This window comes from Sus scrofa, chromosome 3 (assembly GCF_054392235.1).
Source record: "Sus scrofa isolate SSC_HxYL_T2T_F1_AM1 chromosome 3, Sscrofa_HxYL_maternal_Yorkshire_Landrace_v2.0, whole genome shotgun sequence".
In the NCBI taxonomy this organism is placed as follows: Eukaryota; Metazoa; Chordata; class Mammalia; order Artiodactyla; family Suidae; genus Sus; species Sus scrofa.
This window is the reverse complement of record NC_139385.1, coordinates 80,871,265-80,890,275: the sequence shown is the minus strand read 5'-3', so window position 1 is coordinate 80,890,275 and position 19,011 is coordinate 80,871,265. Positions and strand designations below refer to the sequence as shown.

The 19,011-nt window shown below is 41.9% G+C and overlaps 1 protein-coding gene across 3 annotated transcripts in view; it reads right to left on the bottom strand.

The window, feature by feature from the left end:
• The window catches only part of SLC4A5 (solute carrier family 4 member 5), a 127,189-nt gene that overhangs the window by 98,598 nt on the left and 9,580 nt on the right, over positions 1-19,011 (bottom strand). For 2 of the 3 annotated variants that reach the window (XM_085015705.1, XM_085015708.1), the window contains exons 1-2: positions 17,115-17,250; positions 4,148-4,228 (exon numbers count right to left, since the gene is read on the bottom strand). In XM_085015705.1, the coding sequence (XP_084871831.1) occupies positions 4,148-4,226 (79 nt within the window). In that variant the 5' untranslated portion in view covers positions 4,227-4,228; positions 17,115-17,250. Of the gene's footprint in view, positions 1-4,147; positions 4,229-17,114; positions 17,251-19,011 lie in introns of those variants that run through there. The other variant, XM_085015706.1, reaches the window with a different exon arrangement.

Genomic DNA, 19,011 nt, shown 5'->3' with positions numbered 1-19,011 from the left:
CATCCAGGACCATTTTTACTAACAACCAAAGTCTATGGGAAGTCCTACCTACTACAAAAACAAGATATTAAGGGTTTCTCAAAGCTGGTTTTGTAAACTAGAATTTTCAAGAACTAGAGCTACCAAGAATCCAACTTCAGAACTCTGCTAAGAAGCCTGACTGCCGTGTAAGGCCTCCACTGAATCTGCACACAGAGAGGCAGCTAGAATCCCCTCAGCTCCCAGGAAAAACATTCTCCTACCAGTTTCTCATCAGTATTGTCTTGAGTTGGTCAACAATTTTAAAAATAATAGATGTTTTAGTGCAGTTTTATTTTATTTTGTCTTTTTAAGGCCACACCTGCAGCATATGGAAGTTCCCAGGCTAGGGGTCCAATCAGAGTGGCAGCTGCAGGCCTATGCCACAGCCACAGCAACACCAGATCCTTAACCCACTGAGAGAAACCAGGGATTGAACCCAGGTCCTCATGGATATTAGTTGGGTTCATTACCACTGAGCCACCACGGGAACTCCTTTTTAGTGCCATTTTAGATTTGCAGAATAATTGAGCATCAAGTTCCACGTAGCTACCCCACCATACCCCCACCTCCGCAGGTTCCCTTATTATTTTTAAAACTCAGATGTGATTGACGTACAATGTTGTATTCATTTAAAGTGTACAGCATAATAATTTGATAGATGTATGTACTGCAAAATGGTTACCACAATAAGTTCAGTTAACTTCCATCACCACACAGAGTTACATTTTTTTCTTGTAAGATGAGAACTTTCAAGATTTAGTCCCTCAGCAAGTTTCAAGTATACAATATTGTTAGCTCTAGTCACCATGCTGTATATCACATCCCTGTGATGTATTTATCTTATGACCAGAAGTTTGTGCCTTTTGACCGCTTCCACTCAATTCCCCACCTTCACCACCCCCTGCTTCTGGTAACCACCAATAATCTGGTCTCTGTTTCTGAGTTTGGATTTTTAGATTCCACATGTAAGTGAGATCCTTCAGAGTTTGTCTTTCTCTGTCTGACATTTCCTTTAGTGTAACATCCTCAAGGTCCATTTATGTTGCAAATGGCAAGATTTCCTCCTTTTTTATGGCTGAGTAATATTCACAAGTATATCACATTTTTTTAACCTATTTAACTGCTGATGAATACTTAAGTTGTTTCTCTGTCTTGGCTATTATAAATAATACTTTAACGAGCATAAAAGCACGAACATCTTTTCCAGATAGTGATTTCAGGAGTTCCCATCATGGCTCAGTGGTAACGAACCTGATAAGTATCCATGAGGATGTGGGTTCAATCCCTGCCCTCACTCAGTGGGTTAAGGGTCCGATGTTGCAGTGAGCTGTGGTGGAGGGCACAGACAAGGCTCAGATCTAGAGTTGCTATGGCTGTGGCGTAGGGTGGCAGCTGTAGCTCTGATTCGACCCCTAGCCTGGGAACTTCCTTATGCTGTGGGTGCAGCCCTAAAAAGACCAAAAAAAGATAGTAATTTCATTTCCTTTGACATATACCCAGGGAGGGGAATTGCTGGATCATGTGGTAGTCCAGTTTTAATTTTTTTGAGGACTCTCCATGCCATTTTCCAGTGTCTGCACCAATTTGCATTCCCACCAACAGTGCACAATAGTTTCCTTTTCCCCACACCCTGGCCAATATTTTCTATCCCATATCTTTTAGGTGACAGCCATTCTAACAATTGTGAAGTGCTGTCTAATTGTGGTTTTAATTTGCATTTCCCCGATGCTTAGTGATGTTGAGTACAATTTCATGTTGCTGTTGCCCATTTGCATGTTTTCTTTGGAAAATTTTCTATTCAGTTCCTCTTCCCATTTTTAAATTCTATTGTCCGGGTTTTTTGCTGTTGAGTTGTATGAGTTCTTCATATATTTTGGATATTAACCCCTTATCAGATATGTGATTTGCAAATATTTTCTCCCATTCTGTAGGCTGCCTTTTCATCTTGTGGACATTTTTCTTTGCTGTTCAGAAGATTTTTAGCTTGATATAGTTTAAATTGCTTTTTGTTTGTTCATTCGTTTTTATCTTTCCATGTATTTGTATTGTCTTTGATTTCTTCCATCAATGTCCTACAGTTTTCAGTAAATAGTTCTTTTATCTCCTTGATTAAATTTATTCCTGAGTATTGTAAATAAAATTGTTTTCTTAATTTCTCTTTCTGATAGTTCATTGTTAGTATATAGAAGTGAAACTGATTTTTGTACATTGATTTTGTATCCTGCGATTTTAATGAATTTGTTTTTTAGTTCTAAGAGGTTTTTGGTGGAGTTTTTAGGGTTTTCTATGTATGATATCATGTCATCTGCAAATGGCGATAGTTTTACTCTTTTCCGATTTTTCTTCTTGCCTTTTATTTCATTTATCTTGCCTAATAGCTCTGGCTAGGACTTTCAGTACTATTTTTTTGTTGTTGTTCTTTTTTTTTTTTTAATTTTTAGGGCTGCACCCTCAGCATATGGAGGTTCCCAGGCGAGGGGTCTAACTGGAGATGTAACCACCAACCTCCACCACAGCTCATGGCAGTGCCGGATCCTTAACCCACTGAGCAAGGCCAGGGATCAAACCCACATCCTCATGGATGCTAGTCGGGTTAGTTAACTGCTGAGCCACGACAGGAACTCCTTCCAGTACTCTTTTGAATAAAAGTGGCAAGAGTGGGCATCTTTGTCTTGTTCCTGATCTTAGAGGAAAAACTTTCAGTATGAGTATGATGTCATATCTGGCCTTTATTATATTGAGGTACATTCTCTCTATACCCAGTTTGTTGAATGTTTTTCTTTTTATCACGAATGGATGTTGAATTTTGTCAAATGCTTTTCCTGCATCTATTGAAATGATCATATAATTTTTATTCTTCATTTCATTAATGTGGTGCATCACATTGATAGATCTGTGGTGACAATATTTTCCCTAGGGCTGGTCAACAACTATTGATCATTATGACTATTTTTGAAGCCCAAGAACAGCAACTAAAATTTGAAAGGCTGCGGCAGACTGGGAAATTAGACTTTATGTTCTAATATAGATCTTGATAGAACTACATGAACTTTTTTTTTCCTCCTGGAGGAGAGAGCTGCCTCTTTGCTCTAACCCCTGAAATTCAGGTGCTAGATTCCTGGGCATCGTTGATTACATATGTCACACTGAAACTACATGAAGCTGAACCTAGAAGAAGCATAGAGACATGTTGAGTCTGCCTGGTGAGTTGATTCTGTGTGAGTCTACTCTGACTAGTGCATTCCTAGATGCTGGAGGGTCAGGTTACCTGGATGTCAGTGTCCCAATCTCTTTAGAACCCCAGCTCATCCCACCTCATCCCACTGCTTGCTCTTTTGGACTCTCAGTCTCTCTTGAGTATAAGGAGCAATGTGAGGTAGAGATTTTTATGACGTGCAGGACTCAGAATGACTGCTGCTTCTCTTTCCTTCGCCCCCCCTGCCCACCCCCCAGCATGGTGTGACTTCCCTTGTTCTACATGGTGTCTCTTAAGCAAACTGTAATTGGAGGTAAGCCATGGACACCAATACTTAGAGGGAAGTAGTTCTAGTCTATGGGTTTAGTATGCTTAGTTCTTCCAATGATGAGTTCCTATGCTCCACCCTAGAGGCCAGGATGGAAGAGAGAAGCAGCAGATACATCAGAAAGGCCTCTAACCAAGAGTTAGCTGCCCTGGGCACTCCCTTCAAAACTCTATGGCTGCTTTTCTGTAGACTCTATGATACTTCAGATCTCTGAGTAAGCCATTCTTGAGCAACAAAAATAACCCCTCTCAATATCCTCTTTCACTGGTTTTAATTGAGCCATTTTTAGACTCTATAAAATGTTCATATTTAGCATTTAGTATGATTCATATGTCTTATAAAATCAAGGGAGTTTAAATTTGTGTTGGGGAAGCTATGCCATAATCTTAGCAAAGTACTGGTTACCTCTCTCCAACCTGACCATGTGGTCCCTTTAAGACATGGTGAAGGCTGGTCTCACCATATCTAGAGGAGACACTGTGAGTAGGTCAGCGAAAGGGACCAACTCTCTAGATTCCCAAGCTGGATGGGCTGTTATAAGGATACCTAAGGAATTCCCAGACCCTCTCAGAATTTGCATCAAGTTCTCAAGGTGACCTTACCTTCCTGATCTTGACATCGCCTCCTGTAGTTATCGGGGTCCAGCTTCCCTACCCCAGCCTTTTCCTCCTCCACCTTCATAACTATAAAGTAAAAGATGAACACAACCTCAAAATGTATACAATACAACAAGGTAGCATTTCCAGGAGTAATGGTCAAATCCACTCTCGTAGTGGAAGACCTTAATGCAAATTAAGGCAAAAGAACATATAAACAAGTTGAAGAACCTCAAATATTTACATAGTATTACATTGTATGTACAACTTTTTACATCATACTTATATTATTAGATATTATAAGTAATCTGGAGATGATTTAAAGCATAAGGAAGATGTGCAGTGGGTTATATGCAAAGACAAGGCCATTTTATATAAAGGACTTAAGCATCAAAGACTTTGGTATGGAAGGAGTGGTCCTGGAACAAATCCCCCACAGATACACCAAGGAAAACCTGTATGTATAAATATGTATTTATACATACATTTAAATAAAATAAATACATATAAATATATAATACCTACTTGGAAACTGAAAATAATTTCTAATTATGGGTTTAACAGGAAACCACAATGGAAATTATTACATAATTAGAAGTCAATGATTACAGCTTGAAATTTGTGGGATGCAACATACTTAGAGGAAGGAAGAAGGAAAAAAGAAGGAAAGAAGGAAAAAGGAAGGAAAGAGGGAAGAGAGAAAAGAAGGAAAATAAATGTGATAAGCATTCAACTAAAGAACCTCGTTAGAGGACAAGAGAGAAAAGAAAGTAGAAAAATGAAAATACAAAAAATGAAAGCAAAAAGTAATAAAATAGAAAACAATCAAGCATAGAGATAAATGCAAAGGCAATTCTTTGGCAAGATTATTAAAATAGGCAAACCATGCAAGACTAATCACAAAGAAAAGTGAATATTCATAAGTAAACAGCGTTTGGAATATAACTTAAACTATGGTAGAGAATTTAAAAATTATAAGTGAATGCCATGAAAAAATTCATGTCAATACATTTTAACTGAGGAGTTCCTATTTCGGAAACGAATCTGACTAGGAACCATGAGGTTTCAGGTTCGATCCCTGGCCTCACTCAGTGGGTTAAGGATCTGGCATTGCCATAAGCTGTGGTGTAGGTTGCAGATGTGGCTCGGACCTGGTGTTGCTGTGGCTGTGTTGTAGGCCGGCAGCTGCAGCTCCAATTCGACCCCTAGCGTGGGAACCTCCATATGCCACCCATGTGGCCCTGAAAAGAGAAGTTCCTGTCGTGGCTCAGTGGTTAATGAACTCAACTAGTAACCATTAGATTTTGGGTTTGATTCCTGCCTTGCTCAGTGGGTTAAGGATCCGGCATTGCCGTGAGCTGTGGTGTAGGTTGCAGACACGGCTCAGATCCCTCATGGCTGTGACTGTGGTAGCTGCAGCCCTGATTTGACCCCTAGCCTGGGAACCTCCATATGCTGCAGGTGCATCCCTAAAAAGACAAAAGACAAAAAAAATTTTTTTTAACTTAGATAACAGCTACTGTTGCAATGTGCTAAGCACTATTTTATTTTTTTTTAATTTTATTATAGTTGATTTATAGTGTTCTATCAATTTCTGCTATACAGCAAAGTGACCCAGTTATACATATATACACACTCTTTTTCTCTCATTATCCTCCATTATGTTCCATCACAGAGATTACATATGGTTCCCTGTGCTATACAGTAGGATCTCATTGTTTACCTTCTCCAAACACAATAATTTGCATCTACTAATCCCAAACTCCTAGTCCATCCCACTCCCTCCCCCTCCCCCTTGGCAACTACAGGTCCATTCTCCTGTTTGTGTCTTTTCTGTAGATAGGTTCATTTGTGCCACATATTAGATTCCAGATATGTGATATCATATGGTATTTGTCTTTATCTTTCTAACTTACTTCACTTAGAATGAGAATATCTAGTTCCATCCATGTTGCTGCAAATGGCATTATTTTGTACTTTTTTATGGCTGAGTAGTATTCCATTCTGAGTATGTACCACATCTTTAATTTAAATGCTCTGATCATATGACTTAATTGAATTTTCTTGACAATGTGATAAATAACAGAGTTATTCCCATTTTACAGATGAGGAAACTGAGGCACAGAGCCTTAACCCACTGAGCAAGGCCAGGGATCCAACCTGCATCCTCATGGATCCTAGTCAGATTCGTTTCCACTGAGCCACGACGGAACCTTACTGACTGTCCAAATGGGGGCAAAAGAGATTCAAACCCAGACTGTTCTGTTTCTGGAACTATAACTCTTAAACACAAGGCTAATTAATAAACAGATACTTAATTATAAAGATAATAGAAATGACCAAATAACTTTAAAGAGTTGGAAAACCAAATTAACCAATAGACTTTAATTGAAATCGTTATGGGAAAACGCATTATGTGTAACAGCTAATAAAGCTTCGTTTGGGATAAATAAATTTTTTAAATATAGTAGATTAAGAAAGCGGCTGCAAATTTACTAATTGAATTTGCTATTCGATGTTTCTAATTTTTTTTTTTTTTGGTCTTTTTGCCTTTTCTTGGGCCACTCCCGCGGCATATGGATTTTCCCAGGCTAGAGGTCTAATCGGAGCTGTAGCCACCAGCCTACACCAGAGCCACAGCAACTTGGGATCCAAGCCACATCTGCAACCTACACCACAGCTCACGGCAATGCCGGATTCTTCACCCACTGAGCAAGGCCAGGGATTGAACCCGCAACCTCAGGGTTCCTGGTCGGATTCGTTAACCACTGTGCCACGACGGGAACTCCTCTAATTTTTTTAAATCACAAATAGGGTTCTAAAGTTGCTAAGGTGAAAAGAATTTAACTTTTCTTACATGTTACAGTAATTGAAAAGCAGAGGAACCCTGGACAACCATCTACACCAGTATTACAAATAAATGTGCTGTTTAAACTTAAAAAAAAAAAAAGAAATCATTATGGGAAAGGCATCACAACCAGCTATATATTGATCATTATTGAAGCTGCTTCATAGGTACAAAAGATTCATCACATTATTTTTTCTATTTTTATTGTGTTTGAAAATTTTCCACAATGAAAAGAAAAATAAACACCAGAAGCAGATAGCTATTTTTTTTTTAATGTTTTGTCTGAACTTTCAAGGATTACATAGTGGTTCTCAAAAGCAGAGAAAGGGGAATTGGAGGCAGTCAATACACTGAAGACCAGGACAGAGGGTGGGACTAAAAACAAGAGGGTTGGTTGAAAAGCTTCATAAGGAGTAAGTTAAACCCTCAAATCTCCCCACTAGGCTCAGCCTCCTAGCATGCTCCCCCTACCCTAGAAGATGGAAGAGTTAAATAAGGATGCCCCTGGAGAGCTGCGAGCAAGAAGGAATCGTATCACTGATGGGAAGGGATTAAGTAAAGGCAGCCCCTCAACCCTCTGCCTACGTGATTCCTAGAACACTAATGAAGCTTACACGCTCCAGATAGGAGATTGGAGGACTTACAGATTCTGACATTTTGAATATCTCCAACAAAATGATGAAGGCTCCACCCTTACTGGACTACTCAGTAAGTCCAGTCTGTCAAACACCTGTTTAGCTGCCCCATCCCAAATCATGATGGCCAGCCAAGAATTGCCAGAATGATAAAGACCAAAACAAACAGGAAAATAAAAAGTCCAAGAAAATAGCAATATTGCAGGAAGCCAAAGAACTACTTTTTTTTATTTTCTATTTTTTGTCTTTTTAGGGCCACACCTGTGGCATATGGAGGTTCCCAGGCTAGGGGTCTCATTGGAGCTGTAGCCACTGGCCTACGCCACAGCCACAGCAACACAGGATCTGAGCCATATCTGCGACCTACGCCACAGCTCACGGCAACGCTGCCGGATCCTTAACCCACTGAGCAAGGCCAGGGATCCAACCTGCGTCCTCATGGATGCTAGTCAGATTTGTTTCCACTGAGCCAGCACGGGAACTCCCAAAGAACAATTTTTTTTTTTTTCCCACTGTACAGCAAGGGGGTCAGGTTATCTTTACATGTATACATTGCACCAAAGAACAATTTTAAAAGCATATAATTAACATCTTCAAGTGAACTAGAAAAAAACCACTGTATCCATGACAAAAAGAAAAGCAGAATGCTATAAACCTGGATGTTGCAAAGAATAAGAAAGTACTATTAGAAATGAAAGATGTGGAGTTCCCGTCGTGGCGCAGTGGTTAACGAATCCGACTAGGAACCATGAGGTTGCGGGTTCGGTCCCTGCCCTTGCTCAGTGGGTTAACGATCCGGCGTTGCCGTGAGCTGTGGTGTAAGTTGCAGACGCAGCTCGGATCCCGCGTTGCTGTGGCTCTGGTGTAGGCCAGTGGCTACAGCTCCGATTCAACCCCTAGCCTGGGAATCTCCATATGCCGCGGGAGCGGCCCAAGAAATAGCAACAACAACAACAAAAGACAAAAGATTAAAAAAAAAAAAAAAAAAAGAAATGAAAGATGTGTTAGATGAAAATTTTCAATAAAAGGGTTGGAACACAAAATTGAAAAAATGTGTCAGACAATAAAGCACAAATACAAAGAAAAAATTTAACTCATAGGAAAAAGTCAAGGAAATCAGAGGATTAATCCAGGAGTTCCAATATCTAAGTAATAGGAGTTCCTAAAAGAGAAATCAGGGAAAATGGTAGAGAGGAAATTATTACTCTTGAGGGGGGGTAACAAGATATATTTATTTGATCAAAGAATGTCACACACAACGGATGAGCAATCGTGGATGTGCCTTTCCATCATGCAGAGGGAAAAGGAGTTGGGTCACTCTCTATTTGCAAGGTGTAGAAGCCCTTAAGACTTCATGGAGGATTGGAGTTCCCACTGTGGTGCAGTGGTTAATGAATCCGACTAGGAACCATGAGGTTGCAGGTTCGATCCCTGGCCTTGCTCAGTGGGTTAAGAATCGTCGTTGCCATGAGCTGTGGTGCAGGTTACAGACGCAGCTCTGATCCCGAGTTGCTGTGGGCTGTGGTGTAGGCTGGCAGCTGTAGCTCTGATTAGACCCCTAGCCTGGGAACCTCCATGTGCCGCAGGAGCTGCTCAAGAAATGGCAAAAGGACAAAAAAAAAAAAAAAAAAAAAAAAAAAAAGGCTTCATGGAGGATGGCCCTTCTGGTGCCCACGCTTCCTGCGTGTCTGCGTGGAACTTGAGGACACTCCCAGAGGAGGCCTGAAAGAAGCTCAAGCCTCGAGGGAGAAAGGTTCTCCTTCATCCTCCTAAGCACGAGGACCTGGGGAGCTCGGCAGCATGTCGAGGAGAACCTAGAATTCTTCCTCGCTGAGGGGTGTTTCCAGGTCTCCCAGGGGAAGTTCTTCCTCTACATCTTTATCTGGAAGAGGCCCTGCCTCTGGGAGAATGCCTGCAGCTGCCATAATTTGAGAGGAAATTATTGAGAAAATGACATGAGAACTTTTCCCAGAACGGAAGGATTTGAATTTCCTCATTGAAAAGGCCTGCTGATAATTGAAAAAATAGTTAAAAAAAATCCACTCTAAGTCACAACATCATGAAGTTTTAGAATAATACATATAAAGAGATGACCCTAAAAGCTTCCAGAAGAAGACGGGAGTTACTGCTGTGGCTCAACAAGTTAAGAAGCCAACTAGTATCCATGAGGATGTGGGTTTGATCCCTGGCCTCCCTCACTGGGTTATGGATCCAGCATTGCTGAAAACTGTGGTGTAGGGTGCAGATGAGGTTCAGATCTGGCATTGCTGTGGCTGTGGCATAGGTTGCAGATGAAGATCCAATTTGACCTCTAGCCTGGAAAATTCCATATGCCACAGGTGCGGCCATAAAAAAGAGAGGGAGAGAGAAGCTTCCAGAAGAAGGGAAAAAAAATTCACCTACAAAGAATCCGCCATGAAAACTGGCATTGATTTATTTTTTCTATTTTCTTTTCTTTTCTTTTTTTTTTTTTTTTTTTTTTTCTCTTTTTAAGGTCACACTCATGGCATATGGAGGTTCCCAGGCTAGGGGTCCAATCAGAGTTGTAGCCACCAGCCTACACCAGAGCCACAGCAACACGGGATCCAAGCCACATCTGCAACCTACACCACAGCTCACGGCAATGCCAGATCCTTTACCCACTGAGCAAGACCAGGGATCGAACCTGCGTCCTCATGGATGCTAATCAGGTTTGCTAACTGCTGAGCTATGATAGGAACTCCTGGCATTGATTTTGAATAGCCACAGCGGAAGCTATAAGATAAGGGAGCCATGCTTTTAAGTGAGAAAAAATTATTTCCAACCTAGAATTCCAGTCCTAACCAAGCTATCAATCAAATGTGAGGGAAGAACAAGGGCATTTTCAGAATTGAAATATCTCAAAAATTTATTTCCTATGCGCCTTTTCTGGGGAAGTAATTGAGGCAAGATGAAGGAGTATCTAGGAAAGGAATGTGGCATCTGCAAAAAGGGATTCATCACAAAAGACTGGCACAGAAAAGTCCTAGGAGGGGAGCTGCACAGCAAGCCAAGGAGCTACAGGTGCATCTTCGGTCAGACTCTGGACAAGATGTCTCCAAGGAAAATACAGAACTGTTCAATTACCTGGATGTCCTGTTTCAAGAGGACACCAAGATTCTATCAAGAATAAAGAGTTGTAGAAAGCAATTATGGTACACTGGGTAACTCAACTGTGAGCAATATCTATACAGTCATAATAAAGAAAAATAAATGTTAACTTTACTAAAAATTTTGATATAAGCAGAATTTGTATTCCACCTGTGTGCACTGGTATGGCTTCAATTTGTGGTTGGAAACTCTATTATATCTGGCAAATTATGTTTTGGCCTTATATCTGGAGCCTGGAACATGATGCCTAAAGTGCAGCAGCCCTTTGTCAGGCTAACTATGACAAGGCCCCATGCTAACCATGGATACCAGGGGAAGAAGGAGCCTGTGTCCTTAACATTTTCACAGAACTACCCTACCAGCACTGGTGGCCCACACCTGGGCTTCTGGGTATGGAGCACAAATAAGCCACTTATTTGTTTAAATACTGGAGTTAACGTTTCTAGTACTCGAAACCACACCTGAATCATATGACAAAAGACTCTAGGACAATAAATATTTATTGGGCAAATAGGATTGGGTTCTGTTAGTAAGGAAACAGGGAGAATGGACCCTGAGTCCTCCTCTAGCAATGTCTGCTACATGTCAACATCCACTCCCTCCTCTTCTTGCCTGTTTACAGAACCCCATTTTGTTCAGGTAGAGACACGGGGCCCTTGACAGCCATATATACCTTCCCCAACCCCAGGCATGAATTGTGATCTAAATCTTTCATTGTACTCTTATGGACCTTGGCTGGTAACTGAGCTTAGGAGTAGTGATGTGACTCTACTAAGCCCAATGAGATTTAAATGGATGGCTAATGGATAGGGTTTCCAGGAAATTTTTTTTTAAGGACTGCACCCATGGCATATAGAAGTTGCTAGGTTAGGGGTCAAATCAGAGCTACAGCTGCTGGCCTATGCCACAGCCACAGCAACTCTGGATCCAAGCCATGGCTTCGACCTATGCCACAGCTCAAGGCAATGCCAGATCCCCAACCCATTGATCGAGGCCAGGGATCGAACCCGTATCCTCAAGGATACTAGTCAGATTCATTTCTGCTGCACGACAACGGGTCTCCCTCCAGGAAAAGTTATTTTCCTAATAAAAAGTGACAGACACCATTGGAAAGCCGTTTTGCCCTTTACCCTCTCCCCTTTCCTGCATATTGGACAGGAGACATTCCAGTTCATCTTGCAACAATGATCTGATAGGAGTTCCCGATGTGGCGCAGTGGTTAACGAATCTGACGAGGAACCATGAAGTTGTAGGTTCGATCCCCGGCCTTGCTCAGTGGGTTAAAGATCCAGCATTGCAGTGAGCCGTGGTGTAGGTCACAGATGCGGCTCGGATCCCGCGTTGCTGTGGCTGTGGTGTAGGCCAGCAGCTACAGCTCTGATTCAACCCCTAGCCTGGGAACCTCCATATGCTGTGGGAGCAGCCCTAGAAAAGGCAAAAAGACAAAAAACAACAACAAAAAAACAATGCTCTGATACAGCTGAAGACCAAAGGCACAAACTAAGGACAAAGCAGAAGGCGAGGATAAACCTGTGCTCCTGATAAAATCACTGAGCTCCAGACGCCTTATCTCTGGGCTTCCAGCTATGTGAAAAGAAAAAAAAGTCTGCCTAGAGTATTTAAACCTCTAGCCAAGTTTTGTGTTACTTTTAGCTGAAGGCCTTCCTAATTGATACATAATGGAATGCAACAGGGAGTTTAAATGAATGAACTGGATCTCTATGTATCAACATGCATAAATCTCAGTAACATAATGAATAAAAAAAGCAAAGTGTAAAAAGCTACAAACACAATGACATTATTGATGTAAAATTTTAAAACATACAAAATACTACCAATATTATTTATTGCTACATTTATAAGTAATAGAAGCATAAAATCATGCAGGGGAATGAGACACACTAAGTTCAAGTTACTTCTGTGGAGAGGTAAGGTTATATGGTGATGATTCAGCTGTATCTTTGATATTTTGGATGGATACATGTAGATATGAAGCAAATATGAGAAAATATTAACAGATGCTAATTCTGGACAATGACATATGAATATTGTCATTCTACAGGTTTGATATATTTTATTATTAAATTTTTAATTTTTTAAAGAAATAAAAGGATTCTCCAACACTAAGACCCAGTATTCTCAAACAAAATGAACCAGCTGAGTACTCTGCACAAAGGATGAAAATATCCTCACATTTGATATGTCATTATGAAATTTTAGAATATTAAGTGTAAAGAAAATAAGAATCCTAAAAACATTTTTCTTTTTTCAGCTACTCCTGCAGCATATGGAAGCGCCTGGACTAGGGGTTAAATTTGCAGGCCTATGCCACAGCCATGGCAACACTGGATCCAAGCTGCATCTGCAAACTACACCATAGTTTATAGCAACACCCAGATGCTAATCCTCTGAGTGAGGCCAGAGATTGAACCTGCATCCTCACAGACACTATCTTGGGTTCTTAACCCTCTGAGCCACAACAGGAACTCCCTAAAAACTTTTAAAGAAACCGGAACAGGTCACCTATAAATGAATAAAAATAAGACTACTGAGAGACTTCTCATCAGCAGTTTTTTTGTTTTGTTTTGTTTTGTTTTTTTCCTTGCTTTTTATGGCTGCACCCGCAGCATATGGAAGTTCCTAGGCTAGGGGTCCAATCAGAGCTGTAGCTGCCAGCCTACACCATAGCAATGCAGGATCCAAGGCATGTCCTCAACCTACACCATAGCTCACAAAAACACTGGATCTTTAACACACTGAGTGAGGACAGGGATTGAACCCACAGCCTCAGGGATCCTAGTCGGGTTCATTAACTGTGAGCCACGAAGGGAACTCCTCTCATCAGCAGCTTAGATGAGAGAAGATGATGCACCAATGCCTTAAGGATTCTGTGGGAGAACGTTTTCCAACCTAGCATTCTCTACTCAGCCAAACTACCAGTCAAGAGTGAGGGTGGAAGACATTTTCAGACACATAAAAAAAATTCATTTCTCTCTCATAACTTCCTATGAAGTTATTTAAGTGTGTTATACCTACATGAACCAAGAATGGGAAGGCAATGGGATCTGAGAGAGAGGGGTCCAACTAGAAGAATAAAGAAGGAAGACCCCTGGATGACAGCTGTGCCATAACCCTAGAGAGCAGTCAGTCCTCAAAAGAGCTTAGCATGAAGTTTCAGAAGGAATTACCAAGGAAAACATGAAATTTAAGATTTGATATACTCCTTGAGAATTTGGTACAACTTAAGGAAGTGACAAAGACAGAAAGTGCAAAGAAAAAGGAAAGCAGTTAGAAACACCAGAGAAAATTAAAACTGTAGTAAGTAAAATGTGACTATGGTACATAATCATAAGAGTATAAAATGATATTTGAAAATATCCCCTGAAAACCTATGGTTAAATCTGTTTGTTCAAAAACTGAATCATGTTTAAAATAGTCAGGAGAAACACACAGAAAAGAATCATCAAGACAGTGGTTCTCAAACTTAAGTGGGCATCAGAGTCATCTCGGGAGCTGATGAAAACCTAGATTGCTCAACCCCAGTCCTGAGTTTCTAAATCAGCAGATTTGGGATGGAGCCTGAGAGTCTGCATTTCCAGGTGATGCTGTTGCTACCGATCCAGACACCACACTTTAAAAACCACAGTTCTAAGGAAATAGCTTTCAATTTATATTTCCTATTAAACTGAATCACCATATACGGAGTTTGTGTCACATGAGCTTCACATCTTTGCATTCAAAGTGGTCACTGTAAACTGGTAAGCTTAATGAGAATACACTGGTAGTTCCAATAGGTTGGTGATTTTTTGAAAGTTGATATTCCTCCTCAGGCAGGGCATGAGGAGTGAAGAGAAGCTGAGTAACAAATCCTCTTTCCCACAGAAAACACCTGCAACCACAGAAGGGGAAGGGCATGTGACCTAGGCTGGCCAATCAAACACTCCCTGGTCCCCAGTCACAGTGATTGGTTCAGGGATGACCCCATGCCTAAAGCTGGGCCAATCAGAATTCTTCCCAGGACTTTTCCACAGGAGCTATCCAAAAACACTGCCTGGCTCTGGCATTGCAAAGCCTGGGGGCTACTATCTCATCTGCCCTGTGGACAGATGCATCCAAAGTTAATAGAAAAAGAGTACTGATAATGCTGTAACTCCCTGAGTCAGTTAATTCTGAACTGGCCTTCTTAGTTGTGTTGAGCTGATAAATTCACTTTATTTTTTTCTCATGTTTGTGTTGGGTTTTTGACACCTTCCAGCAGCAGTTCCTGAATAATTAAAATGAAGTCGAGTTTTCCAGAATGATTTAAAAATCATTGCATTTTTTTCATACTTGAAGTTCAATGGATGTTCAGATTGGAAACCAAGCAAATGAATACAAAGTGACAATACAGATGCAATTAGAGATGAAAATGCTACAGAATTACGGAAGTGTGGAGCTATAATGTAGTTCATAATAGGTAGATGCATGCTTCCTAGTTCTGCATCAGTTGAAACCATTCCCTCCTCACCTCCTCTGTGCTGGGTCCCCCTCTTCACAATTTGAGAGAAGCTCCCTTCCAGGAGTACAGAAGTAGAAGAACCCAGCCTGCCCCAGATCATCTCAAAGGAAGCCATCCATTTAAAACCACTCAAGCAGAATGTTAACCATATGTACTGCCCTGATTCCCATCTGCATGGCCCATCAGAAAAATTCCCAGTCATGACCGAAATTTTGCAACAGAAATTCTATCTCCACCATTTTAAATAATACATATTAATTGAATATCATATAGTTTTACTTTCATAATCTTATTGGATTCATATTGGATTCTCTGACTCTGGGACCCAAGGAAGGAAGGAAGACAGGAAGGGAGAGAAGGGAAAGAGGAGGAAGAGGAAAGAAACAAGAGACAGAGGGGGTCTGGAAGAAGCCTTCCACTTCTGGGTTCCAAACCCTTCCTTAGGTCTGGCTGGATTCCATTCGCAAGCCCTCCCAACGGCCTTACACGAAATCCCCTTTTCTCTTCAGCTAACTTCAGCTGATTTGGGCTACTTGCATCCAAACAGTATTAGCCAGTACAACCATCCACCTCAGTATGTTGCCAAAGTGATTGTGTTAGAACACAGAAGCCATGACATGTGGCAAATGAAAGACCTCATAACAGCAGTCTTTCCTATACCAGCCCTTCCCTCCAAAAAACTGCCCAACTAGCCCACCTTTATCCTCCCATCCATCTTTTTTTTTTTTTTTTTGGTCTTTTTAGGGCCACACATGCAGCATTTGGAAGTTCCTGGGCTAGGGATCAAATCAGAGCTACAGGCCCCGGCCTACGCCACAGCCACAGCAACATGGGATCCAAGCTGCATCTCCAACCTACACCACAGCTCAGGGAAAATGCTGGGTCCCCAATCCACTGAGCAAGGCCAGGGATTGAACCCACATCCTCACAGATACTAGTCGATTTGTTTCCCCTCCACCACAGCAGGAATTCCGTCCCACCCCATCTTTTAAGCCATTTGACCTTATAATACCTAAGAACACGGGACCAGCCCATCATGGTACCCAGTGTGTCCCTCTGCTGCCCAAAGTATTTCAGAAAAAGACCACCCTGAGGGCCAGTCTAGGATTATTTTGTGAACTGAATTGACAAGAATGACATGGAGTCATGCTGGTCTCAAAAAAGAAGCTAAAAGCCAAGATTGGCCATCCTCACAACACAACCAATGGTTTATCTGTCGCCTCTGGACACAGCAAACCCCAACTGTGCATGCCCCATGAGAGAGAAGACAAAACAAGCAGACAAAATATCCCCCAGCAAACTTCCAGTAACAAAACCAGGTCATACCCAAAACCTAACAGAAATGGGTAATGAAAGAAGCCTAGCCATTATTCACTCTCTATCCCAAGATGTTACATGAACAGACATAATCTGTTTTCCCATAGTTTTCTGGGAAAGAGGCAAAGTCTCAGGGTTTTTGCTTACTTCATAAATATTTCAGCCAGTCTCATAACTTTGGCAAAGACAATAAACTTATGTGCCTGGAAGAAAAGGGGGTTAGTTCCATTCAGATCAGAACAAAAAAGAACTAACTCACCAGGGCGTCAGACAGCATAAGTTTCCCGTCATTTCTGTTAATTTGCCATGAAGTTTCATGCCCCCAACCAACAAAGACGAGGGGCCAGGATGACAAGCACTATAATTCTTTTAAGAAAGGGGCAAGTATTCAGTGCTCGTTTGGAGGATTCATTCAGCTTTCATGCTGATCTTCTCAGTGTGGGTGAAGCTCCCTCTTACATACGCTATGTCCACGCTGTAAAGCACTTGTGCCCTTATCTGCAAAGCTTTGTCTACTCTCTCTGAAGCTCCAAGCTGCAAACTTACCTTCACGCTCTTGGCCCTGGAAACCACGATCCAAATCTCAGGAGGCCAGAGTCACTTGCTCTGTTGCTGTTGGGTGGCAAGAAGGTCGCTCTGTGATTTCCAGGCGGAACAGTATTTGGGGCATTGGAGATTGACTGGTGGGGCTCAGTGGCGGCCAGCCATGTGACCAGGGTGGGGGAAGGGACACTCCTGCAGAGTGAGGGATTGACGCCTGGTTGGCTGACAGGGGTAGTGCAGGGTCTGAACAGCGCTGCCTAGGATCATAGGCAGACATCTTTAGTTAAGTTTCTTGTGATTTTTCCACGGCAGTGTTGTTTCAACCTGGATTTTGAAATGCTGGTTTAGGAGTTCCCATCGTGGCTCAGCGGTTAATGACTCTGACTAGCATCCATGAGGACGCAGGTTCCATCCCTGGCCTTGCTCAGTGGGTTAAGGATCTGGTGTTGCCGAGAGCTGTAAGCTGTGGTGTAGGTCGAAGACACAGCTTGGATCCTGCATTGCTGTGGCTGTGGTGTAGGCCAGCAGCTATAGCTCTGATTGGGCCCCTAGCCTGGGAACCTCCATATGCCTCAGGTGAGACCCTAAAAAGGAAAAAAAATAAAAGAAAAAAAGAGAAATGCTGGTTTACCCTCCTGCACGGTTTCTACCCCAGATCTTTTTGGATTCTGTTTTAGAGGACTCTTAGAGGTAGGGGTATAAGGGACTTTAAAAATGATCCAGTCCTACCCCAGGGCCACCCATGTTATAGACAGGTGGGTGGCAGCATAGCACTTCCAGGAGTCTGCAGAGGCCTGAGTCTGCTCTGCATACTGGAGTGATCCAGGCTGGCTGGCCCCCAGAATGACAGCTCTCTTGCCTGTCTTCAACCTTTAAGTCACTAGAACTCTGAGGACTGCTGAGATGCCAATAAAATGGATCTTATAACATTGCAAGTATCTAAATTTGCAGCTATCAGGTTAGGGCATGGCTTCGCAATCATAGACACTTGCACTTGTAGTCAATGAGTTTTTGTCTAAACATGTGTACTTATGTTTATGTATCTCTATCACAAGCTTCATAAAATACTCCAAGATGATCTTTTTGGAGGGATCAGGGTACATCATGAGCTGGGGAGATCTTTGATCTCAAAGATTTCAAAGACTTCTAGAGACCAGAGCTATGTGGGTAACCCTCTAGTTCACATCTGCCTCTCTACCCAAATAGTCTGTGCTGGCCATTTGCTAATGAAAAGAGAGGTGGCAGTGAGAATGGAGGAAACGGTAGAGGTGGAAGTGGTAGGTAGAATGGTAGAAGTGTCAGTATAGTGGTTGGGCATAAATGGAGGCAGTGTAGGTATAGATGAATGTGGTGGAGGTGATGGAGGTGTAGTTGGAGGTGATGAAGGTGTAGATGGAGATGGTGGAGGTGTAGATGGATGTGGTGGAGATGTAGATGGAGGTGATGAGGTATAGACAGGGGTGATTAAGATATAGACGGAGGTGATGAGGTATAGATGGAGGTGATGGAGGTTGTGGAGGTATAGATGGAGGTAATGAGAAGTAGATTAAGGTGGCAGAGGTAGTGGTGGTGATGGAGGAAGAGGCGAGAAGATCTCCTAAAAGATGGAGCAGGAGGTTCTCCTTACCATTATACTGATGACCCTGAATGAACCTGACTTTCTGTGATTACAAGTGTGAAATGGTAACACCTTGGGCTTAGGAATCGGGAGAACCTTATCCTGTCCTCAGAGCTGCGTGACCTTTAGATAATACTTCACCTCTCTGAGTCTTCTTAGAGCATAACTGGCACTTAATAAATGGTGGCTTGTCAAAGGGAACTCATCTTTCTCCCTCCAAGCACTTTACTCTTCCCTACAAAGTAGGAACTTCTGTCTGTTCTGAAGTTTTGAGAAAAGCAC